The 25770-nt window shown below is 38.8% G+C and overlaps 1 protein-coding gene across 1 annotated transcript in view; it reads left to right on the plus strand.

The window, feature by feature from the left end:
• PAK3 (p21 (RAC1) activated kinase 3) overlaps window positions 1-25770 on the plus strand; it is a 184090-nt gene that overhangs the window by 38953 nt on the left and 119367 nt on the right. The window contains exon 8 of the mRNA XM_054723775.1: window positions 23185-23285. Within this exon, the coding sequence (XP_054579750.1) occupies window positions 23185-23285 (101 nt within the window). The remainder of the gene's footprint in view (window positions 1-23184; window positions 23286-25770) is intronic.

Raw genomic sequence — 25770 nt, forward strand, 5'->3', positions numbered from 1 at the left:
AGAATAAATTCTGTTTTATGTCTAACTTTCCACTGGAATTATCACATATAGTTTGGAGTATTTCCATTTGGAAAAATAAATTTGAAGGCCCACAAAATAACATATTTTTACCAAAAAATAGAGTAAAACTAGAAAATTAATCTCTCCCTATGTAAGAGAAAATATACATTTCATGAATCCAGGCAGTAATAAATCCCTTTGGATCCCTTTTCATAATATGCCCCCAAACAGAATATTTTAACTGTTCCAAGTACTTATTTGTTCCCAAGTATAAAACTTCAGAAAGCTTCCCTTGTGGGGTTATGGCACAATGTACTCTGTGACCCACAAGTCAGAGGGTGGAGCAAAACAACTCCAGTGCTTGCTTAGTTTACTTTTCTGGTAGTTAAGTAAACACTAAGACATTTTAATTCTTAAAGGCCACAAGGGCAACATTTTTTAAAACTTTATTGTTCAGATTATTACAGAAGTTCCTCTTTTTCCCCCCCATAGCTCCCCTCCACCCAGTTCCCACCCCACCCGAGGCCCTTACCCCCCCCTCACTGTCCTCATCCATAGGTATAAGATCTTTGTCCAATCTCTTCCTGCACCCCCCACACCCTGTTCCACCCGAGAATTGTCAGCTTGCTCCCTCTCCATGCACCTGATTCTATTACATTCACCAGTTTATTCTGTTCATCAGATATTTAATTCATTTGATTTTTAGATTCACTTGTTGATAGATATGTATTTGTTGTCACTTTGTTGTTTATAAGTTTTATCTTTGCCTTTTTCTTCTTCCTCTTCTTCTTTTTTTTTTAATGAATGTTTATTGTTCAGATTACAATTGTTTCTCCTTTTTCCCCACATATCTCCCCACCACCCAGTTCCCACCTCCCTCTGCCCCTACCTCCCCCCCGCTGTCCTTATCCATAGGTGTATGATTTTTGTCCAGTCTCTTCCCATACTCTCCACACAGACACCCATTTCCCCCTGAGAATTATCAATCCACTCCCATTCTATGCCTCTGATTCTATTTAGTTCACCGGTTTATTCTGTTCCTCAGATTTTTAATTCACTTGACTTTTAGATTCACTTGTTGATAGATATGTATTTGTTGTTCATAATTTTTATCTTTCTTCTTCTTTTTCCTCTTTTTAAAGAATACCTTTCAGCATTTCATATAATACTGGTTTGGTGGTGATGAACTCCTTTAGCCCTTTCTTGTCTGTGAAGCTCTTTATCTGACCTTCAATTCTGAATGATAACTTTGCTGGGTAGAGTAGTATTGGTTGTAGGTTCCTGCTATTCATCACTTTAAATATTTCTTGCCACTCCCGTCTGGCCTGCATGGTTTCTGTTGAGAAATTAGCTGATAATCGTATGGGAGCTCCCTTGTAGGTAACGAACTGTTTTTCTCTTGCTGCTTGTAAGATTCTCTCTTTGTCTTTTGCTCTTGGCATTTTAATTATGATGTGTCTTAGTGTGGTCCTCTTTGGATTCCTTTTGTTTGGGGTTCTGTGTGCTTCCTGGACTTGTAAGTCTATTTCTTTCATCAGGTGGGGGAAGTTTTCGTTCATTATTTCTTCAAATAGGTTTTCAGCATCTTGCTCTCTCTCTTCTTCTGGTACCCCCATAATTCTGATGTTGGTTCGCTTGAAGTTGTCCCAGAGGCTTCTTACACTATCTTCAACTTTCTGAATTCTCTTCTCTTCATGCTTCTCTGGAGGAGTGTCCTTGGCCTCTTTGTATTCCAAATCTTTGAGTTGATTCTTGCAATCCTCTAGTCTGCTTTTGGGTCTCTGTATAATATTTTTTATCTCAGTCAGTGTATGTTTAATTTATAGTTGGTCCTTTTTCATATCCTCGAGGGTCTCATTGAATTTATCGGCCTTTTCCATGAAATTCTTGAAAAACCTTATAACTGTGGTTTTGAACTCTATGTCCCGTCGCTTGTTCTCCTCCATTTCTTTGGTTTGTGATCTGTTTCCTTGCCTTCTCATATTCTCTGCTTCCCTGAGTTGGTAGGGTAGCTTTGTGTACTAGGTGTCCTATTGGTTCAACGGGTCAGCCTCCCAGTTACCTGAGGTGGACACTCTTGATGTACCCTTGTGTACTGTGTGTCCCCCAGCAGGAGCTACAGCAAGAACTAGTTTTCTCCTCCTTTGCTTGGGCGGTTTTGGAGCAGTCTGACTGAAGCTGCAGTTAATTTGGTTGAGCTGCCACAGAACAGGCCATTTATATGCAAAAGCCGCTGTGTGGAGCCTGGGCGGGTTTGTAGAATGTGCGGGGCGGGGTCTCAGGGCGGGGCGGGGTCTCAGGGCGTCACTAGGCTGGGGCGTGGCCAACGGCGATGGCTGCCATCAGCCGTCTCTGCCTTTGCACTTTTCCAAGTCCCTGCGCCCCGCGCTCCAGCGCAAAAAACAATGATTGCTGGGCGCACCACTGCAAAAAAGTCACTCTCACTTTCCGACCCGATGGCCGAGAGTCCAGCTTTTCTCCGTAGGTGTCTGGGTCCCCCGAGTGTCCCCAGAAACTGGATTTCACAGTGATCGGGAGCTTGTCTCCCTGCGGGTTGAAGAAAAACCACGCACCCAGTCGCCCGCCGCCAGCCCGATTCACGCGCCTCCGTACCTTAGCTTTTCAGCGTTTGTGCTCCTTTCTCTTCTTAGTTGTAAATCTTCCACTCAGCCAGCTTTCCCGTGGTTCTGGGTGGTAGACGTTTTGTCTTTTAGTTGTATTTTTGAAATTGTTGTGTGAGGCAGCAGATTAGTTGTTTAACGATGCCGTCATCTTCTTCCTCTTCTTTTTTTTTTTTTTAAATATATTTTATTGATTTTTTTACAGAGAGGAAGAGAGAGGGATAGAGAGTTAGAAACATCGATGAGAGAGAAACATCGATCAGCTGCCTCTTGCACACCCCCTACTGGGGATGTGCCCGCAACCAAGGTACATGCCCTTGACCGGAATCGAACCTGGGACCCTTGAGTCCACAGGCTGACGCTCTATCCACTGAGCCAAACCAGTCTTGGCTCTTCTTCCTCTTCTTAAAGAATACCCTTCAGCATTACATATAATACTGGTTTGGTGGTGATGAACTCCTTTAGCTTTTTCTTGTCTATGAAGCTCTTTATCTGATCTTCAATTCTAAATGATAGCCTTGCTGTGTAGAGTAATCTTGGTTGTAGGTTCTTGCTATTCATCACTTTGTATATTTCTTGCCACTCCCTCTGGCCTGCATAGTTTCTGTTGAGAAATCAGCTGACAGTCCTATGGGTACTCCTTTGTAGGTAACTGTTTTTCTCTTGCTGCTTTCAAGATTCTCTCTTTGTCTTCTGCCCATGGCATTTTAATTATGATGTGTCTTGGTGTGGTCCTCTTTGGATTCCTCTTGTTTGGGGTTCTCTGCACTTCTTGGACTTGTAAGTCTATTTCTTTCCCCAGGTAGGGGAAGTTTTCTGTCATTATTTCTTCAAATAGGTTTTCAATATCTTGCTCTCTCTCTTCTTCTGGGACCCCATAATTCGGATGTTGGTATGTTTGAAGTTGTCCCAGAGGCTCCTTACAATATCCTCAAATTTTTGGATGCTTTTTTCTTTTTGCTCTTCCAGTTGGATGTTTTTTGCTTCCTTATATTTCAAATCTTTGACTTGATTCTTGGGATCCTCTAGTCTATTGTTGAATTTCTGTATATTATTCTTTATTTCAGTCAGTGTATGCTTAATTTCTGACTTGTCCTTTCCTTTTTTTTTTTTTTTTTTGCATTCTCACTAAGATCCTTGAAGGTTTCACCAAGTTCCTTGGAGGTTTCTAGAAGATTCTTGAGTAACCTTATAACTGTGGTTTTGAACTCTATATCCAGTATTTTGCTTTTATCCATTTCTTTCATTTGTGACATGTTTCATTGTCTCTGCATTTTGGCTGCTTCCCTGTGTCTGTTTCTATATATTGGGTAGCTTCTACGTCTTCTTGAGTTGATAGAGTGGCCTTGTGTGGTAGATGTCCTATAGTGCCCAGTGACTCAGCCTCCCCAGTCACCTGGGGTGGACACTATTGGTGCACCCCTTTGTGGACTGTGTGCACAGTCTTATTGTAGTTAAGCCTTGATTGCTGTTGGTATCACTGGGAGGAATTGACCTCCAGGCCAATTGGCTATGATGACCAGCTGTGTCTACAATGAAAGAGCTGCTGTGCAGGAGACACCCTTATGGGGAGGACTTGCTTCAGTGGGGCTTTGGTGCTTGCTGAGTCTGCCCCTTGAGTTTGTCACTTATGGATGTGAAGAGTTGTAATCTGGTATGGTCTCACACTGACCACTGGGTACACTGGCACTTGGATCTCCAAGGAGGTGCAAGGTCAGCCACTGCCTGGTGCCACCCAGCAGGAGCTTCAGAGAGATCTGCAGATTCCTCCTCTTTTTATCGGGTTTGGAAGTGCCCAGGTGAGGCCCAACTGTGAAGCAAGGCAGGCTGCTGCTGCCTGCCTTTGGCCTTTTTTTTTGATAGCTTTGGGGCCTCCTAACCCCTCTGCTGCCTGTTTGACATGTTTTAGGCTGAGAAAGGACATGCCATTCATGCAAAAGCCACTGTGTGCAGCTTGGGTGGTATTGTAAATTTGGTGGAGTGGTGTCTCTGGGAATCACCAGGGTGGAGTAAACAGCAATGGCTGCCAGTCAGCCCTGCACGGGAGGGGTCCCAGCGCAGGAACAATGACCTCTGAGAGTACCTCCGTCTGAAAGAAAGCCGCCCTTGCATTCCTTCCCCAATGCCAGACAGTCCAGTTTCTCACCGTATGTGTCTGGGACCCCCAGATTCTCACCCGGAACTGGAGTTCAGAGCAAGTGGGAGCTTGTATCTCCCTCCCAATTAAAAAAAGCAGTGCACACGGGTGCCAGCCCTTTCCACGCCTCCACACCTCCTACCAGTCTCAGTGCACTTTCTTCTTTACTTCTAGTTGTAGTACTTCCACTCAGCCATAGTTCTGGATGATAATTGTTCTGTATTTTACTTGTAATTTTGATGTGGTTGTGAGAGGCAGCAAGTACAGGTGTTTACCTATGCCATCATCTTGGTTCTCTCCAACATTTTGTAAAAGATCCCTGTGAGGCATTGCCTAGCAGCCTCTTAGTGAATTAAAGAAATTAATAATAAAAAAAGGAAATTAATAAGCCACTGAAAGTACGTATGATCCAGCTAAAGAGTCACCAAGTCACTAATATCATTTATTAGGAAAAGTGGTGGTTACCACCCATGGGAAGTGGATCACCCATTAAAATACCTCTATATCCTTCCAAAATGGCTTTCCCTGGAATACTGAGATGAAAAACAGGCATTTATTATGGCATATCTCTAACCAGCCTTCCTCACTGCCCCTGCTAGAAATGGCCCCTATATCTACACATGTGGCTTGGCTTCAGGAACATATAACATAATATATATTGCACATCAGCATGGGGAGTGGGAAAAAGTAGGGAAGAGTGGGGGAAGGGATTTTAGTATCAAGGTAGCGACAAGGGCATCTCCCAGGAGATCTTCAACATCAGCAACTCCAGTACAAATCTTCTAACAAAAATTTTTAATATACCTCCTTTACCTCAAAGGACTTAATGGAAGATCATAGGTTAGAAATCTATGTGCAACCAGCCAGTGCATAAATCAGAGCTGCATGCTGAATTTGAGCAGATCTAGTTTAATAGCTATTTCAGTTTAAAAATCAGATATAATAAAAGTGGATGTTGATATAAGCTAACCTGGAGCATGTTTTATAATTCACTCAGAAAAGATTTTTGCCTGGTTTTTATGTGCCTAGTTCTGTGCTGAGTATTGTCGGGGATACTACAAATAAGACAAGCTTCCTTGTCCTAAGGTAATTTTCAATCTAGTTGCAGGAATCAGACATGCACAATTTATAAGAAATGCCCAATAGGTAATCTTAGAGGCAACTGATTTATTGGCAGATAGGTCCTCCCTATTCCATTCCCACTATTTATTTTTCTCCTCAGCCTGCATGATAGCAACCATTTTGAAACCTGCTATGTGTACCCAGAAGTACATAGCTACCTGGCTTGTCTTTGAGGAAACACCTTTTCTATCATATCATCCATCTGTTCAAAAAACTTTCCCAGTAAATTCTTCATTGCTATCTTCAATTGCATCTTCTTTCCTGATTCCCAAGGCCATACCCTATTTATTCACCTTTCTGTCTTCTCATTTCCTCATCAATATGCTATACACATTTTTACTTCCAATCATTGCTACTCCCTTTTTTCCTGCATTAGATGCTTTATCCTTTCCTGCCTATCCATTCTTTAAGACCCATCTCTCTAGTCTTACCTCCATCAGTAAGCCCTCACTGTACCCACAAGTTTCTATGATCTTCTTTTGACATGCTACAGCATTTATACTCTATTCTTTCCATATTAACACCTTATTTTCTTTGATCTGGTATTATCAATTTCTATTTTTTATTTGTTTAGCTTATTTCTCTACTTAGATCACAAGTTTAGAATATTAAGTTCCTAACGAGTTACTCAGCTTAATCTGTCACTATACTGATCCTCAATTCTGTGTATACTTGTTAACTGACCCAGTGACTGATTCAAAGGAAAGGAGTCTAGAACAGTAACAGGAAGGAGCTTGGTCATTAGAGCCAAGGTTGTGAAATGCCTGCTGCTTAGAACTAGCCAGCATATGTGCCTTTTTCTTTGGAAAAAAATTACGTCTGTATTTAAAAAATGTTCTATATAATATTTTGCTTTTAGCTTTGTGTATAAATGTTGCTTTTTAAATCATGCCATATACTGTGAGTTTGCATGCTTCCCATTTCTTTTTTTAAAAGTGATCATTGTTCTGTGCTTTCAGGCTAAATGTATGTGGGAAAGCATTTCTCTATGTCTGTCCTCTGTCATTCTGTCTTTTCTTGCATGCTCTGTTTTAAAGGAGCTAGAAAGTTTTCTTAAAAAATAATTCTGGATGTGACCAAAATTACATCCAATAAGAATGTCCAACAAAACTTCCAGGAATTTTAGGGGAAGATGACAAGTGGAATTCCTATAACAAGGAAGACTCAGGTGACAGTTTTCTAAAATGCTTTCAGAAGACAAGTATAGCACCATCCAGGGATTTAATCTTGGGGAGAATTGGTTGTTTTGCTGTACCTTATACCCTGCCCATTAGTGTTGCCAATATGTGGTTTTGTCCCCAAAGTGGCACCTGGGAAGAGATGTGCCTGATGAGTACAGAGTCATCCCCACTGTTGTGGAAAAATAGCAACAATGCCACCACCAACAACTTCAAGTATAACAAACACTCTAAAATATATCCTCTGACCCCCCAGCCTTCTTTGAGAACTTGGATCATTGTCTCTTCATCCACCAACACATAATGGCAAATATGCATGACCTGTCTCCATGTATTGGGTCTCATTTCATATACTGAAGGTCATTTATCCATTCATTTGTTTATTTGCTTATTCATTAAATATTTATTGAATCAGGTACTGTTCTAAATATATGTTGGGGTACATAGGTGAATAAGTTCCATTTCCTGCCTTTAAGAAACTGATGGCCTAGTGAGGGACACAGACAAGTCAATGAATGATTAGAGTCTATCATGGTGAGTATAATATAGAAGTGAGCAATGAAGAGGGGGATTTATTCAAACCTGAGGTTGAGGATAGGGGCAATTAGGGAAGGTTTCCTGGAGGAGGTGACCACTGAACTGAAGTGAATCTTAAAGAAAGAATAGAGCTATCCATGTAAGAGATGGGTGGCATTTCAGATAGAAGGAATAACATTATGAAGGCAGTAGGCATGTCACACTATTAGCTTAGGTTTTATGAATACAACTACAAATAGTTCAGAATAGCTAGTGCATAGAGTGATAATGGGACAGGGGTGGGATAGGGAGCTGTGGAAGTAAATTAGGTACTGGATCCTGGAGAACTTATTTATGCCATACTGAGGGCTTCAAATTTGATTCTGAAGGCAATGGGGAAACATTAAAGCAGGGGAATGATATCATTTTTGTGTGTCAAAATATCACTTTAGTAACAGGAGAAAAATGGATTTTGGAGAAGAGAGATGGAAGGAGACAAGTCAGACTGTTGGAATCATGCAGGTGAGAAATGGCAGTGGCCTGGCTAAGGGCCAGTATCTATATGAATAGGAGAGGAAAATACAGTGGCAATTCTTTAGGAGGGAGAATTAATAGAACTAAGCAACTATTCAGAAAGTAGCAGGGGAAGCTGGAGGATGGTGAGGTAGAGAACACAGGGGGAGTTGTAGTTCTTGTTTTAAGTGAGGAAAGGCAGTGGAGAATAGTTCACTTTTGAAAACATTTAGAGTGATGGGCCTATGAGACATCCAAATAGAGGGTTTCAGTAGGCAGTTAATTCCATGGGATCAGGGTACAGCAGAAAGGTCAGGGTTGAAGGTGCATATAGGGAGTCACTAGTGTAGATGGTAATTGAAACCATACAAGCACATGAGGTGACCTAAGGAAGAGGTGTTATAATAAGAGATGATGACCTAGGATAGCTCCTGGGGGATACTATTTAAAGAGTTTATAGAAGACCCGGAAATATTGGAATATATTTTAGAAAAGTGTTGTATGAAAGAAGATATAGAAGAGTTAATTTCATGAAGTATATGATCATAAATGTCAGTTTTGACTGAAGGTTATTGTTGGTAAGGACTGAAAAGTAGCAATTTTCAGTACCCTCAGGGTCAGTGCAGTGGTTTTAGGAGTGAGGGCTAAGGAAGTCTAGATTGCCTTTTCAAGGTGTTTAAAGAAGGGGAGGCCGAGAGACTACTGAAGTTAGAAAGAGCTGTGAGGTGACAGAAGGTTTTAATTTTTAAGTACAAAAGAGATCTCAGGATGTCTTTTAAGCCAAATAGGAGTGTCAGTAGAAGGGGAGAGATAGAAGATACAATGAGAAATAAGAGAAGTGAGAGGGACTGGTATCTAGACACCAGTGGAAGAATAAACCTTACACAGAAGGATGGAACTCTGCTTCCAGTGAAATGTGAGATAAATGAAAAGACTGGGGGAGAGAGTGAAGTCAAAAGAGCTCCAAACTAATGGCCTCCATTTTTATCTTAGAAGTAGAAGGAATTTCATATGCTGAAAGTAAGAGAGAAGAGGGTGAAGCAAAAGTTTGACTGAAGTGATAAAAGTCTGGAATATTCAATAAGAAGAGTAGGAACTGAAGTTGGCAAGGGGAAAGAAGAATATTAGCAAGCACCATTTATGAGCCAACTGTTATCTGTGAACACCAATATGCATAGTTGTATGGTTTTCCCCCAACAACTTTTAATAGCTTCAATATGAAAGTGGAGGTTTTGTGGTTGGATTCTGTCAGAGTATGGTTTAGAAGGACAATTGCAAGAGAAGGTCAAAGAGCAAGAATTTCCAGGGCAGTGGCTTAATAGCAATTTAAATGATGAGCCATAGAGTATGGCCCAGGAGGAAGCTGAGAAATTGGTTAAAAGTGTAAGCATACAGGAACTGGAGGTTTTGTTGAGATCAAAGAACAGGTCAAATAGAGTAAGGGCTTGAGAGAGTGAGAAGGTTAGCAGGATGGGAAGATGGGCTCAAAGAATGAGATGACACGTTTGAATATTTCAGTGAAAGGGTCATTCTAGATAATAAAAAGACCTGGGGTAGTTGTGATTCTCCACTCAGTCTGAAAATCATCTATGGAGCTTAAAATATTTGCCCAGTTTCTGCACCCAGGAATCCTGATATAGTAGGTTTTGGGTGGCCCGTAGACATTGATATTTTATGGAACTCTATAAGTCATGCTGATGTGAAACCCTGGTTGAAAATCACTGGTTTAAAAGGTGGTCATGAGAATGGATTGTAGATGTGGAAGAGTGGTCCAGTTCAGTAGAGTTGATGGGAGTCAAGAAGTTAAAAAGAAAGAGTGTGAACGAGATATCCATTTATGTATTACATTTCACAAAGTGATGGCAGCATTGAGTGCAGGAATGAAGACTAGGGATCAAAGTCCTCAATGGATAAGGGGACTTGGCCAAGAGAACTAAATGGCAATAACCTCAAGGAGGGGTCCTTGTGGGAAAGTGCAGTAGTACTGATTCAAATACACATTTTGTAGTAAAAATAGGGAAATTCTGTCTTTTCCCATCCCCCTAGGCCTAAGGACTTAGGATGTGGAAGAATGAGCAGCACTTATCAGAAATATTTGTGGAAGGGGTAGCTTCATTGGATAGTAAGGCTAACAGTTGTTGTTTTCAACCCCAGCAGCTTAATGGAAATACCTGAGGAGCTTTAAAAAAGAAAGGTGCTTGGGTCTAGCACAGACGAACTGAATCTGAATCTTTGTGGGTGGGGTTTTGACTTGTCTTTTTAAGTTTCCCAGATAAGAGTGATGCACAGTGAAATTTGAGCACTTAAGGCAGGAAGTGAAGCGATCATATAAAGAACAGGTTGAGCTCTAGCAGGTTTGGCTCAGTGGACCAAAGGGTCCCGGGTTCCATTCCAGTCAAGGGCACGTACCTAGGTTGCAGGCTCCTCCCCAGCCTGGACTCTGGTCAGGGAACATGCAGGAGGCATCCAATCAATGTGTTTCTCTCACATCGATATTTCTCTCTGTCTTTCCTTCTCTTTTCCACTCTTTCTAAAAATCAATGGAAAAATAGCTTCGGGTGAGGATTAAAAAAATAAAATAAGAGGTTGAAAGTGTAGGGGAATTTGTAATGAAAAAAGCTCTAGCCACTGGAGGAAGTATGGAACACTGTGGTGGACCATATGGGAGATGACTGATATCTAGAGGGGCTTTTCTTTCTTTCAAAAGTAGTAAGATGAAGAAAAGTGTCAGGATGAGAGACAAGAAAGATTAGCTGTCCCTTGAGTTAAAATCAGAACTCATTTACACCTAGAGAGTCCCAAAGCCAAGCAGTCTTTGCAGTTTGTAGTCTAGTCAGCAATTTGTGGCCTTCGTTCTAGATTCCAATAGAATATGCATGGTATGCTTTTAAAAATAACACTCATTTGGTCTTCTGCTCTCTACAAACATCAACACAGCTGATCAGGCTGAGTCTTATTATCCCAAAGTTCAGATTAGGCTAAATCTTAACAGAAATGACCAATGCTCACAGAATTTCCTGAAGGAGATACAGACATCTTAGTGTTGCTAAAAAGAAAAACAAGTTTTCATCTAAGCTCCAATTCAATCACTATACATTTACTGAAGACTAGGGCTCAAATGTGTTAAGTTTTAAAAATGCTATTGAAGCCGAAACCAGTTTGGCTCAGTGGATAGAGCGTCAGCCTGCGGACTCAAGGGTCCCAGGTTCGATTCCAGTCAAGGGCATGTACCTTGGTTGTGGGCACACCCCCAGTAGGGGGTGTGCAAGAGGCAGCTGATCGATGTTTCTCTCTCATCGATGTTTCTAACTCTCTATCCCTCTCTCTTCCTCTCTGTAAAAAATCAATAAAAAAAAATATATATATTTTTTTAGAGGTGATAGATATTTTTTTAAGTATTTTTATTGAGGTATTATATGTGTACATATCTTACTATTACCCCCCCACCCCACACCCACACATGCCCTCCCCCCCAGAGTTTTGCGTCCATTGTTTATGCTTATATGCATGCATACAAGTCCTTCGTTTGATTTCATAACTCCCCCACCTTTCCCAAACTTTCCCCCTGTAATTTGAAAGTCTGTTTGATGCTTTGCTGTCTCTGTATCTATCTTTTTGTTCACCACTTTATAATGTTCTTTACTATCCCTAAATGAGTGAGATCATGTAGTATTGTTCTTTCATTGACTGGCTTATTTCACTTAGCATAATGTTCTCCAATTCCATCCAGGTTGCTGCAAATGATGAGAATTCCTTCTTTTTTATGGCAGCATAGTATTCCATTGTGTAGATGTACCACAGTTTTCCGATCCAGTCATCTGCTGATGGGCACCTAAGCTGTTTCCAAATCTTAGCTATTGTAAATTGTGCTGCTATGAACATAGTGGTGCATATATCCTTTCTGATTGGTGTTTCTAGTTTCTTCGGATATATTCCCAGGAGTGGGATTACAGGAGTGGGATTTAAAAATAAAAAATATTTTTAAAAAATGCTATTGAATAAAAAATAATGTTGCTATTAAGAGCTCCAGTTCTATAGCCACAGTTGTACCTCTTTTTAAATCCTTATTCTGACACCTGCCAGCTATATAACTTGGGTATGTGGTTTAATCTCACTGAGTCTGATTTCCTCTTCTATGAAAATAATAATATGTTCTACCTTATAAGATTTTGGTGATTAAATGAGATAACCTTAGAAGCACTTTGCACATGGTGAATGTTTCAGAAATGCTACAGAATGTAAGCCAGCATAAGATACAGTGGCTGCTGTCAAATACCTCAAATTTTAGCTAGAGAAATAGGTATATAAAGAAGGAAAAACAATCTAGTGTTTATAAGTGTCAAGCTCAGAGTATACACTGGGTAGTCCGTGGGAGCATGAAGAGAAGGGCATTGAACTTTGCCTGTAGACTGAAGACAGGAACAGACTTGCTACAGGAGCGGAAGACCAAGAGGGTGTCTTCAAGAACAAAGACTAATGGAAGTTATCTACACAAACCAAAAGGGAAATGGTAAAAACTAAGCATTCCCAGGCCTTGACCTAGCATGTGTAAAAGTTTGGCAATAAGAGAATACTAGCAGGAGATGGATGAAAATAGTGAAAGGGATTAAGAAGTACAAATTTCTAGTTATAAAAATAGTCATGGGGTCTAAATTATAGCATAGGGAATATAGTTAATAATATTGTAACAAATATTATGATTCTAGTGGGTTCTAGACTTACCTCACTTTGTAAGGTATATAAATGTCTAATCACCATGTTATACACCTGAAAATAATACAATATTTAAAAATAAATTTTTAAAAAGAGAACTCCAGCAGTTTAGGGAGCATGAAATGGGTATGGGACACTGGGTACTATGGCAAGAATAGGCAATGGAGAGGGATGAAGGTAGATCATGCAGGCCCTTGAATTGCATGCTAAAAAGTATGCATTTTTAACTTGGATAGCATGCTAAAAAGCAGGGATAATGGGAATCCATTTAAGGGTCTTAAACAAAGGCAAGAATGCAGTGAGATTATTATATTTCAAAAGATTACTCTGGCCCAGCATAATAAATTGCAGGGAGCAAAATTAGAGACAGTAAGACCAGGTGAGTAATGCTGGTACATTGGACCAAGATAATGGTTTGTGGGGATAAGAGAGAAGATGGATTTAAGATGAGTTTGGGATATAGATAGAGAGAACTTGGTGACAAACTAAGATAGAATTAAAGTAGGGTTAAAGAGTCCTAACTGGTTTGGCTCAGTGGATAGAGCGTTGGCCTGTGGACTATAAGGGTCCTAGGTTCGATTCTGGTCAAGGGCATGTACCTTGGTTGTGGGCACATCCCTAGTAGGTGGTGTGCAGGAGGCAGCCGATCGATGTTTCTAACTCTCTATCTCTCTCCCTTCCTCTCTATAAAAAAATAAATAAAATATATATTAAAGTAGGGTCAAAGAAGCTCCCAAATTTATGGTTTGGACAGTTGGGCCAGTGGTGGATTACCCAATAGCCAGAGTAAGCATGTGTTTAAGGCACCGCAAATCAGGGGTACCCAAAATGTGAAAACATTGATTTGGGGTATATTGTTTTTAAAAGACTTAATCGTTATAGTAATATCAGAACTCTTTAGACTTCCTTACCCTTTCATGCTTTAATATTGTTTTTATTTGAATTAAATGTCAGAGAGGGGGTGATCCTAATCTTTTCATTACTTAGAACCTCCCAAAGGAGGAGTGTAAGGCTTTAATCTTTCTCTGATCTGGGTGGTTAGTGGTATCATTTCACTAAAACATGGACAATGAAGAAAGAGCAAATTTTGGTTCACTGTGTCTTTATGTTTAGCCCTGAGCAATGGAAATGGCATGATTAGTCTGGTAAGGGACTGATAGTCAGGCGGCCTTCAAGGGAGATACCATTAAGGCAATTCACATAGCTCAAATCAAATGGAGTATTTATTAATGTAAAAATCAATATGCTTCAAGTGTGCATCCAATACTAATGGAGAAATAGGGAGAGCTTATTTGCTGGCAAGAGAGATGATGAATACAAGTTGATATAATAATTGGAGATATAGATTAAGCTGTGGGTTTTTAACCTAGAGTTCAGGAAAATTGTGAACTTATGAAATTACATTCAAAATTGTGTATGTATATATGTATAGTGCATTTTTTATGGGCAGAAGTTCTATAGCTTTAGTTTTTTCACAGTGATCTTTGACCCCCAAAAGATCACAAACCACCAGGAGTAGATTTACTATGAAGTAAATAAAGCTTCTTCTCCAGAGTTTCTCACTTGCCTGGGACTCTTCGAAGCCCCTAGGAGGAGCCTTATCAATTATTTATTTATTTATTTATTTTGCTTAAAGGATGCATTCCTTTTATTTTATTTTTAAATTTTCTTTATTGATTAAGGTAATACATGTGTGTCCTCAATCCTCCAGTAACCCCCCAAAACCCCCCCACTCATGTCCTCACACCCCTGGTGTTCATGTCCATTGGTTAGGCTTATATGCATGCATACAAGTCCTTTGGTTGATCTCTATCCCTTACCCCACCCTCCCCTACCTTCCCTCTGAGGTTTGACAGTCTGATCAATGCTTCTCTATCTCTGGATCTGTCCCTGTTCATCAGTTTATCTTGCTCATTATATTCCATAAATGAGTGAGATCATGTGGTATTTAGGATTCTCTGACTGGCTTATTTCACTTAGCATAATGCTCTCCAGTTTCATCCAGGCTGCTGCAAATGGTAAGAATTCCTTCTTTTTTACTGCAGCATAGTATTCCATTGTGTAGATGTACTACAGTTTTTTAATCCACTCATCTGCTGATGGGCATTTAGGCTGTTTCCAAATCTTAGCTATGGTGAATTGTGCTGCTATGAACATAGGGGTGCATATATCCTTTCTGATTGGTGTTTCTAGTTTCTTGGGGTATATTGCTAGAAGTGGGATCACAGGGTCAAATGGGAGTTCCACTTTTAGTTTTTTGAGAAAACTCCATTCTGTTCTCCACAGTGGTTGCACCAGTCTGCATTCCGACCAGCAGAGCAAAAGAGTTCCTTTTTCTCCACATCCTCGCCAACACTTGTAGTTTGTTGATTTGTTGATGATAGCCATTCTGACAGGTGTGAGATGATACTGCATTGTCATTTCGATTTGCACCTCTCAGATAATTTGTGACTTTGAGCATGTTTTCATATGTCTCTTGGCCTTCCTTCTGTATTCTTTCTAAAAGTGTCTATTTAGGTCCTTTGCCCATTTTTTGATTGGATTGTTTATCTTCCTTTTGTTAAGTTGTATGAGTTCCCTGTAAATGTTGGAGATTAAACCCTTAACAGTGATGAGATTGGCAAATATGTTCTCCCATGCAGTGGGCTTTCTTGTTGTTTTGTTGATGGTTTCTTTTGCTGTAAAAAAGCTTTTTATTTTGATGTAGTCCCATTTGTTTATTTTCTCTTTAGTTTCCATTGCCCTAGGAGCAGTATCAGTGAAGAAATTACTTCAGCATATGTCTGAGATTTCACTGCCTATGGATTCCTCTAGTATTTTTATGGTTTCCCGTCTTATGTTTAAGTCCTTTATCCATTTTGAGTTTATTTTTGTGTATGGTGTAATTTGGTGGTATAGTTTCATTTTTTTGCATGTATCTGCCCAATTTTCCCAACACAATTTGTTGAAGAGACTGTCTTGACTCCATTTTATTTTCATGCCTCCTTTGTCAAATATTAATTGGGCATAGTGGTTTGGGTCGATTTCTGGGTTCTCTATTCTATTCCATTGATCTATATGTCTGTTCTTGTGCCAGTACCAGGCTGTTTTAAGAACAGTGGCTTTGTAATACAGCTTGATATCTGGTATTGAGATCCCACCTACTTTGTTCTTCTTTCTCAGGATTGCTGCAGCAATCTGGGGTCTTTTTTAATTCCAGATGAATTTTTGTAAAGTTCTTTCTAGGTCTTTGAAATATGCCGTTGGTATTGTAATGGGGATTGCAATGACTCTATAGATTGCTTTGGGTAGTATGGACATTTTGATGATGTTGATTCTACCAATCCATGAACATGGTATGTTCTTGCATCTGTTTATGTCTTCCTCTATCTCTTTTTTCAGTGTCCTATAGTTTTTTGCATATAGGTCTTTTACCTCCTTAGTTAAGTTTATTTGTAGGTATCTTAATTTTTTTGGTGCGATGGTAAATGGGATTGCTTTTTAAGTCTGTCTTTCTGTAAGTTCACTATTGGTATAAAGAAATGCCATTGATTTTTGGCATTAATTTTGTATCCTGCTACATTGCTGAATTCATTTATTAAGTCGAATAATGTTTTGATGGAGTCTTTAGGATTTTCTATGTATAGAATCATGCCATCTTCTTTTCCAGTTTGGATGCCTTTTATTTCTTCTTCTTGTCTGATCACAATGGCTAACACTTCCAGTACTATGTCGAACAGGAGTGGTGAGAGTTGGCATCCCTGTCTTGTTCCTGTTCTTAGGGAAAATGGTTTTAGTTTTTGTCCATTGAGTATGATGTTGGCTATGGGTTTGTCATATATGGCTTTTATTATGTTGAGGTATTATCCTTCTATTCACACCTTGCTGAGAGAGATCTTTTATCAAGAAGGGGTGTTGGATTATATCAGATTTTTCTGCATCAGTTGATATAATTGTCTGATTTTTATCTCTCAATTTGTTTATGTGATGTATCAAGTTTATTGATTTGTGGATATTGTACCATCCTTGCATCCCCGGGATAAATCCTACTTAGTCATGGTGTATGATCTTTCTAATGTATTGCTGAATCTGAATTGCTACAATTTTGTTGAGGATTTTGGCATCTATGTTCATGAGGTATATTGGCTTATAATTTTCTTTCATTGTGTTGTCTTTATCTGGTTTTGGTATTAGGGTAATTCTGGCTTCATAGAATGAGCTTGGAAGTGTTCCTTCCTCTAGAATTTTTTGGAATAGTCTGAGGGGGACAGGTTTTAATTCTTCCTTGTGTTGAATAACTCCCCTGTGAAGCCATCTGGCCCTGGGCTTTTGGTATAACTCTCCTGTGAAGCAGTCTGGCCTCGGACTTTTGTTTGCAGGGAGCTTTTTAATGACTGCTTCAATTTCTTCCATTCTTATCAGCCTATTGAGGTTTTTAGAACCTTCCTGATTGAGTTTTAGAAGGTTGTATTTTTCTAAGAATATGTCCATTTCCTCCAGTTTGTCTAGTTTGTTGGAGTAGAGTTGTTCATAGTATTTTTTAATAATCCTTTGTATTTCTGCAGCGTCTGTTGTTATGGTTGTTATGTCGCATCTCTAATTTCTGATTTTGTTTATTTGAGTCCTCTTTCATTGATTCTTGGTGATCATGGCTAGAGGTTCATCAATTTTGTTTATCCTTTCAAGGATCCAGCTCTTGGTTTCATTGTTCTTTTTTTTTTTTTGTGGTTTTTTTTTTTTTTTTTTTTTTGGTCTCTATGTCATTTATTTCTGCTCTGATCTTTATTATCTCCTTCCTTCTGCTCACTCTGGGCTTTTATTGTTGCTCTCTTTCTAATTCTTTGAGTTGTAGAGTTAGATGATTTATTACCATTTTTTTCTAGTTTTTTTTGAGGTAGGTCTGTAGAGCTATAAACTTCCCTCTCAGGACTGCTTTCATTGTGTCCCATAGATTTTGGATTGTTGTGTTTTTATTGTCATTTGTTTACAGGATGTTTTTAATTTCTTCTTTGATCTTCTTGGTAACCCATTCATTATTTAATAGCATTCTATTCAGCTTCCAAGTGTTTGAGTTTTTTGGATTGTTTTTATTGTAGTTTATTTCTAATTTTATGCCATTGTGGTCTGAGAAGATGCTTGGTATTATTTCAATCTTCTTGAATTTGGGGAGACCTTGCTTGTGATCCAATATGTGGTCTATTTTTGAAAATGTCCCATGTGCATATGAGAAGAACGTATATTTCCTGGCTTTGGGGTGAAATGTTCTGAAGATGTCAGTTAAGTCCATCTGATCTAGTGAGTCATTTAGGATTGCTGTATCTTTGCTGATTTTTTGTCTAGAGGATTTATCCAGTGATGTCAATGGTGTATTAAAGTCCCCTACTATGATTGTATTGTTGTGAATCTCTCCCTTGATATCTTCCAGGAGTTTTGTTATGTATTCGGGTGCTCCTGCATTGGGTGCATATATATTTATCAGGTTTATATCCTGTTGTTGTATCAATCCCTTTAGTATTATGAAGTGGCCTTCCTTATCTCTTGTTATGGCTTTCACTTTGAGGTCTATTTAGTCAGATACAAGTATTGCTACCCCAGCTTCTTTTTCCTTTCCATTTGCCTGAAAGAAAATTTTCCATCCTTTCACTTTCAGTCTGTGTGAGTCCCTTTTTCTGAGGTGGGTCTCTTGTAGACAGCATATATATGGGTTGTGTTTTTTTATCCATTCAATCATTTGATGTGTTTTGATAGGAGCATTTAGTCTGTTTATGTTTAACCTTTTGCACTTGAATGTCGAGTGTGACTCGACACGGTTAGCATCGGTAGCAGCTCTTTTTATACTCTTTGAATGTATCAATAATTTGAAATATAAAAAATCCAAATAAATAAGTTTGTATGAAAAGACTCTCCAGTTTTTTATTTTAGTGCTGGACTTTGTAAAATCTGGGGTATTTAAAAAATTAAATCCCGAGTAGAATAAAGGAATCGAGAAAAAAGCAAGCGAGTGCAAAGGGTTAAAGTTATTACTGAAAGGTACTTGTTTGTAGTCATTTCTATTTTTGTGCCTGTGTTCCTTCTTAATTTTTATTTCTTCTTTTAACAGCATTCCCTTTAGCATTTCTTTCATTGCTGGTTTGGTGGTGATAAACTCCCTGAGCCTTTTTTTGTCTGCGAATCTCCTGATTTCCCCTTCAATTTTGATTGATAGTCTTGCTGGATAGAGTATTCTTGGATTCAGTCCTTTGCAACACTTTGTATACCTCCTTCCATTCCCTTCTAGCTTGATGTGTTTCTGTTGAGAAATCATTTGATAATCTGATGGGGGATCCTTTGTAGGTAACTCTCTGTCTCTCTCTTGCAGCCTTTAAGATTCTCTCTTTGTCATTTATATTTGCCATTGAAATTATGACATGTCTTGGTGTGGATCTTTTGGGATTGATCTTGTTTGGGACTCTCTGTACTTGTGTAACTTTTTTCTTCCCCATATCTGGGAAGTTTTCTGTCATTATTTCTTCAAATAGATTTTATAATCCTTGCTGCTCTTCTTGTCCTTCTGGCAGCCCTATTATATGTATGTTATTTCATTTCATGTTGTCCCAAAGCTCACTTAGGCTCTCCTCCTGCTTTTTAATTTTTTTCTCCATTTGCTGTTCAGTTTGAGCTTGTTTATCTACCTTATCTTCTAACTCACTAATTCGGTCCTCTGCTTCTTCTAGTCTACTGTTGAAACTTTCCATGGTGTTTTTGATTGTAGCTATATCACATCTCATTTCTTCCTGATTCTTGCATAGGTTGTTGATTTTCTCATCCATCTAGTATATGAATTGCACGACCATTACTCTGAATTCTTTTTCGGTCATGTTGCATTCCTTAATTTCACTAATTTCCTTTCTTGATGATTCCTCATTTTCTTTCCTCTGGGGTTTGTGTCATCTCCCCATTCTGACTTTCACCAGAAGGTTCAAACTTTGAGTTGCAGTGGGAGCTTCACACCACCTGATTGTCACTGGAGTGCTCCGACACTAAGACATGTGGCTGCCGTGGGTTGATGGGAACCAGGCTCTCCTAGGGTCAGTGTTACCAGTGCTCAGTGTGGTCTTGTGTGTGCACCTAGAATCAGGGACCTCGCCTGCACCATGCTGTTGGCATGTGCCGAAAATCAGAGTCCCTTAGCATGTGCCAGGAGTCAGAGTTCCCCTGTGTCTGCACCAAGAATTGAGTATCAGTGTCTCTGTTGCTTCGTGTGGACTCTTGCTAAGAATCAGAGTCCCTGTGTGCGCATGCACCAAAAATTGGAGACACTGGCCCTTAGTGGGAGTGCACTGGGAGTCAGGGATCCCAGGCGCACGTGATAAGAAACAGAATCAAGTCAGTAGTGCTCAGTGCTGCCTCCCACCTGGAGAATCGGGGTTCTGGTCAGCTTGGGGGACTGGGTTGCACAGTAGCACTGTGTCGGCAGGAGGTCTGCTCCAGTGCTGCGGAAAACAGACTTCCGTGTGTGCTTGCCCAGAATCGAAGTCAGATGGCACCGCCGCCCTGTGTGGGTTTTGGGTTTGGTCGCCCGATTGTGTTGCAGGGAGCAGATTCCCAGTGTCCATGGGCGTGCAGGCTCAAATTCCTATAGCGGCCCTGCGGCCTGTGCAGGGGCATGTCTATCAGTTACTATGGTGTTGCCCACGAGTTTGCAGGGAGGGGGATAGGCTCCTTGACTCACAGAAATCTGTGGCTGGGATGTCTGGATTCTTGTTGTCTGTTGGTCTGCAACTGTGGTCACAGGTCTTTGTCCCTGGTGCCTGCAGGGTCCTAGTTTGTGTCTGAGACCAGACTGGGTGGTGCTGAGGCCAGGATCTTAGTCTCAAGAAGCTCTGTTTCTCAAGATTTCGTGGTCTCTGTGCCCGCACTGGCCACTCAGAAGTGTCTGCGCTGTGTGTGGATCTCCACCGTCTAAGACTGCCCAGTTTGGCAACCCCTTGGAAGACCTGCAGTATCTAACTATCCCTAGCTCATACACACACACACACCACACACATCCACACACTCCTCTATCGCTCCCTCACTCTCTCACACTCCCTCCCTCCCTACCTTCCTGCTGGTCGCCATCTTCCATCTCCTTTTAAATTATATAAACTGTCTGGTCCCACAAAAGATGGATGTATCCCCTGCCACCCATAGATTAAGGAATTATGCAATATAACTTAATATCTAGAAGTGGATGCCATCCAAGAGAAATTAATGTAAAGAAAGGGTTGTAAAAGGCCAAAGAGTGCACTAAGGCAGAAGAAGAAGCAATACCTATCACATAAAGAATTGTCACTGAAGGAGGAGGAGACTGAAAGCACATTATCAAGGAAGTAGAATGAGAGATGGTTAGCCATGTTCAACATGAATGGGAGATCAAGAAAAATAAAAATAAGGAAATTGATTACATGAGTAGCTAGGACACCTTCAAGGAAGTGGCAAGAACAGAAAGTTGGTTGTTCTATTTTTGCCTTTCTGAACAAGTAAAAATGGTAGTTGAATAAGTGTAAATGGTAGCTATAGTCCACAAACATTCAAGGAGATAAAAGTACCAGCAGAAAACTCTAAGCTTCATGATTCTGTTAAGATAATATTCATCAATAAAGTAGGCTCACTGCCCAGGCAGGTGTGACTCAGTTGATTGAGCGTAGTCCCATGCTCTGAGAGATCACCAGTTAGGTTCAAGATAGGGCACATTCCCTGGTTGCTGGCTTAATCCCCAGTAGGGGACATGCAGGAGGCAGCTGATCTGTTTCTCTCACATTGATGTTTATCTCCCTCTCTTTTCCTCTCTCTCTAAAATCAATAAAAACATATTTAAAAAATAAAATAGTCTCACTGTAATATTGAGATCTATACTGAAGCTAAGTTAGATGGTACATATGTACTTTTCAAAATGGATCCTAAATGTGTTCCATGGTCAGGCAAAGGCTTTGAGTGACCTTTGTTCCTCCAGCTCCTAATCCTGTATCCTAATCCTCTCAGTACTTGAATTTACATATTTCTGCCCCATATCTATGTCCCCTGACTGGCAATATGGACCAGTCAGAGAGGGCAGAAAGAGAAAAGAAGCCATAAGAATGACATTCAAAAGTAAAAGACTTTGAATTTAAAATTATACTGGGTAACCCATAAAACTAGTAATTCATGTATGGTTAATTAAATGTCTGAAATTCAGGCCAAGGAAACATCTATTTGAACCAGAATGTTCTACATTGACCACCCTGGCAATTCTGAAGTTGATTGGTTTTAATTGAGCATACGGATTCATATTGACTTGCCCAGTATTAGGAGGAGTGTGAGTATTATTTTTTGAGGATGAATTGCAGCCTTACCAGAGAAACATGTTCAAATCTGCTGATATGTCTATTATGGAAGCTACTAGATGACATTTTACAGTATTTTCACACTAACTTTCTCTGGGATCAATATCAAGATGGACTGATTTCATTACAGTTCCCAAGTTAATTTCTTCAGTGATTGTATTTTTAAAGGCTTTTGACTTACCTATTGATTGCATGTTCATAATTGTCATTATGAAAAAATCTGCTACTTGAGGACAATGATTTTGAATGGTTAATATGACAGAATATAACAGGGACATGGAAAGTAACTGCAAACTAGAATGACTAAACCAAAATAAAATAACTAACTAACTAACTAACTAAATAAATAAATAAAATAGAGTGACTAAACCAAGGAACTGGTTTGAGGTTTCTAAGAACTAAATAAAATTAATTCAGTAAAAAGCAGTAATTTTTTTTACTAGCAAAGTTCTGGGTAGGAAATGATTAAAAACATTTCTAATGATAAAGAAATATTTGTAATATTGATTTGCAATATTAATTCTTGTTGAAAGATCAAGAGTTTATTAAGACATGCTTCATAATGTAAACATGTAAATGAAAGATGTGCTAGCTACTTTAGAATTAATTATGGTTAACATGGAAGCAATTTATATCACCTTTATAGATAGCATGAGCAATTTTCTTTTCTACTCTTTTTATTCTAATAGTAAGCCTTGGCTTGACTTGAGTGTAATGAATTTCTTCTTTAGTAAGCAGTATTTGATTCAACAAAGCCAGTTAAACACAATAACCTAGGTATCTGGTGGCTACATCATTAGACTGGTAGAGGACATAAATCAGATTGAGTGCAGATTTTGTTTGGATTGGATTTTGGAAATTTATAAATTATTTGGACATAATTTTTGCCCAACTGTCAGGCACTTCTGCAAATAAAATTATAATTTCTGTAGTTAAGTATTGTTAAAATTGTGTTCAAAGCAACTGTCTTTCAAATTTTTAACTGTTTTAGATTAACCTAATTGTACAACTTGTGAATCCAAAACTGTATCCCAAATAAATGCATGTTAACATTTTGCCTTTAGCCAATAAGAAGAAAGAGAAAGAACGCCCAGAGATCTCTCTTCCTTCAGACTTTGAACATACGATTCATGTGGGGTTTGATGCAGTCACCGGGGAATTCACTGTAAGTAAGCTTATTTTCTTTTGTAATCCATGAAAAAAATCCTTTATTATAATAGGATTTTATAATAAATCAATAATTGCCATGTGCCAAAATGTCACACTTGAAGTTTTTGATAGGGAAAATATTGGCAAAATAACTTTGTCCACCTCAAAAAAAATGTTTCCTGGCTGTATAGTCTTCAACTTGATTGAAAATACTAATTTACCATTGCATAGAAGAGGTAGTCCTAGTAGTTAGACCCTGCTTGATTATGCCTATTCTTTGTCATTTGAAGTTAACCAGAGAATCATCAACTCAACTTGGACAGTGAAGAAAATCTTTCTGAATAATTCAGGCTTTATGCTGGAATCTCGATTAAACAGATCAGCTAACCACATACACTAACAACAAACAAACAACCCTGTAAAATTGACCTGTTTTTCCCTTTGATTTCAAGAGCATGGCTTATTTTTAGGCTTAACAAGTATATTTTATATACATTAAAAATAAATTCCATGCTTCAGGAAGGAATATTGATGGATATACATATTATGTATGTTTTGGTGGTTATATATACACCATAAAAAATACCAATAAGAATTCTCTAGAAAAACCCACATATCTCTAGTGCTCAAAATAGCATAGGATCTCAGATCAATGGCATTTTATAGTTAAGATCTGACATATTGTTTTAGATTGAAGAAGGAAAAGATGTGGCTAGAAATATGTCCCCAGGAAGATCAACTATCTTTCCCACACTAGTAAGGAACTCAGTCACAATGTGCATTCTGAGATTAGTAATTTTCAATGCATTCAAACAAAACATCTCTGATAGGACCATACAGTTGATTCATGGGTTCTTAAGCCAGAGATAAATTTAGATATTAAATAATTGAATCTCCTATTATATAACATAATGGTTAGTGAGTAGACTATTACATGACTAAATGAAAGAAGAGATGACAAATTAAGTTAATTTGGAGAAGCAGACCATATATTTGATTGATAGCCAAATTATACTAATTTTTTTCTATTCTGGAAGTAAGCAACATGAGAATGAAATGGAAATTGGGTAAACATCTTGGACTTAATGATGTGAGCTAATTATTTCTATGTTCTCAGTAGCAAGAAGAAGAGAACATTAAGAAATACTGACATTGGCAAATTTGAGATACTGGTAGGATTTAACCAATTTTACCACCGGAGTCAGAGACATTATTCAAATGGCCTTGTGTCTGAGCCCAGCTTCTGTTCTCTACTATATGTGATTATATTCTCTCAGCTATACCTGGGAAATATAACTATCACCACTATGACCACCATCATCACCACCAAATAATATTTTTTATAATCTGAGCAAGTTAAGATTATTTTTAAAAAGTCGTAGAATGACTATTTTATTACATATGTAACAGTAAAACACTTAAACTTTATAAGTTTTGTCTGATATCTCTTCCCTTTTTTATTTGATGAACGTTATTTTTCCAGTTTTTGACCTTTTCATGTTCAATGTGCATTCCCTCTGCTTAAATTTCTCTTATATTTTACTGTCATTTTATATTTTTCTTCCTTTTCACTTTCTGATGTAAAAGTTTCTCCTCCACTATTCCCATGTGACATTGTTTCCTTTCCAATTTTTTCCCCTAATTTTTTCCAACTTGCTTGAAATCTTATACAATCTATCTTTAGCTCTTTCTGCTTTCTTTACGGATTCTCAACAGAAATGAAGGAAAGTGAATCATCATCATCTTGCTGACTGTAGTCAGCCAATTTCACTTTTCTATCATTTGGAACCCAAAGAACCAACCAGAGAGGGATAGAATGGGACATGTTGTGGGCAATCTTTTTAATTGTAAAATACACTTTGATGCAACTGAACCAAACCAAACAAAAATCTGTCCCTTCCTCCCAAAAACCCAATTTGAAATAAAGAAGTTGTTTGGATGCAGTCATCTGTTAGAAATCCATTTGAATATATTGATAAGACACAAGCTAAATTTGGAAATCTGATGCATTTTATTGTCATCTTGATCTTTTACAACTACTTGTCCACATATTATTTTAAAGACCCCAAATTCTGCCCCTTTTTTTTTTACCACCTTAACCTATTATTTAAATTTACAAACTAAAATACAAAATGACAATAAACTTTAAAAAATAAATTTATTGGGCCCTGGTCAGGTAACTCAGTTGGTTAGAGCATCATCCCTATACACCAAGGTTGGGAGTTCGATCCCCACTAAGGGCACATATAAGAATCAACCAACGAATACATAAAGTGGAACAAAAAAATCTCTCTCTCTCTCTCTCTCTCTCTCTCTCTCTCTCTCTCTCCCTCAATATTTTTTTAAATGATTTCATTGGTATGAATTAAAATTGGGTCCTAATTCCACAGTACCACTAATTCATTATGTGCATAGCTAATGTGATTATTGCCACAGTACCACTAATTCATTGTGTGCATAGCTAATTTGATTATTGCAGTTGTTCACATTGAATTTTGAGC

The sequence above is a fragment of the Eptesicus fuscus genome, chromosome 1 (assembly GCF_027574615.1).
Source record: "Eptesicus fuscus isolate TK198812 chromosome 1, DD_ASM_mEF_20220401, whole genome shotgun sequence".
Lineage (NCBI taxonomy): Eukaryota > Metazoa > Chordata > Mammalia > Chiroptera > Vespertilionidae > Eptesicus > Eptesicus fuscus.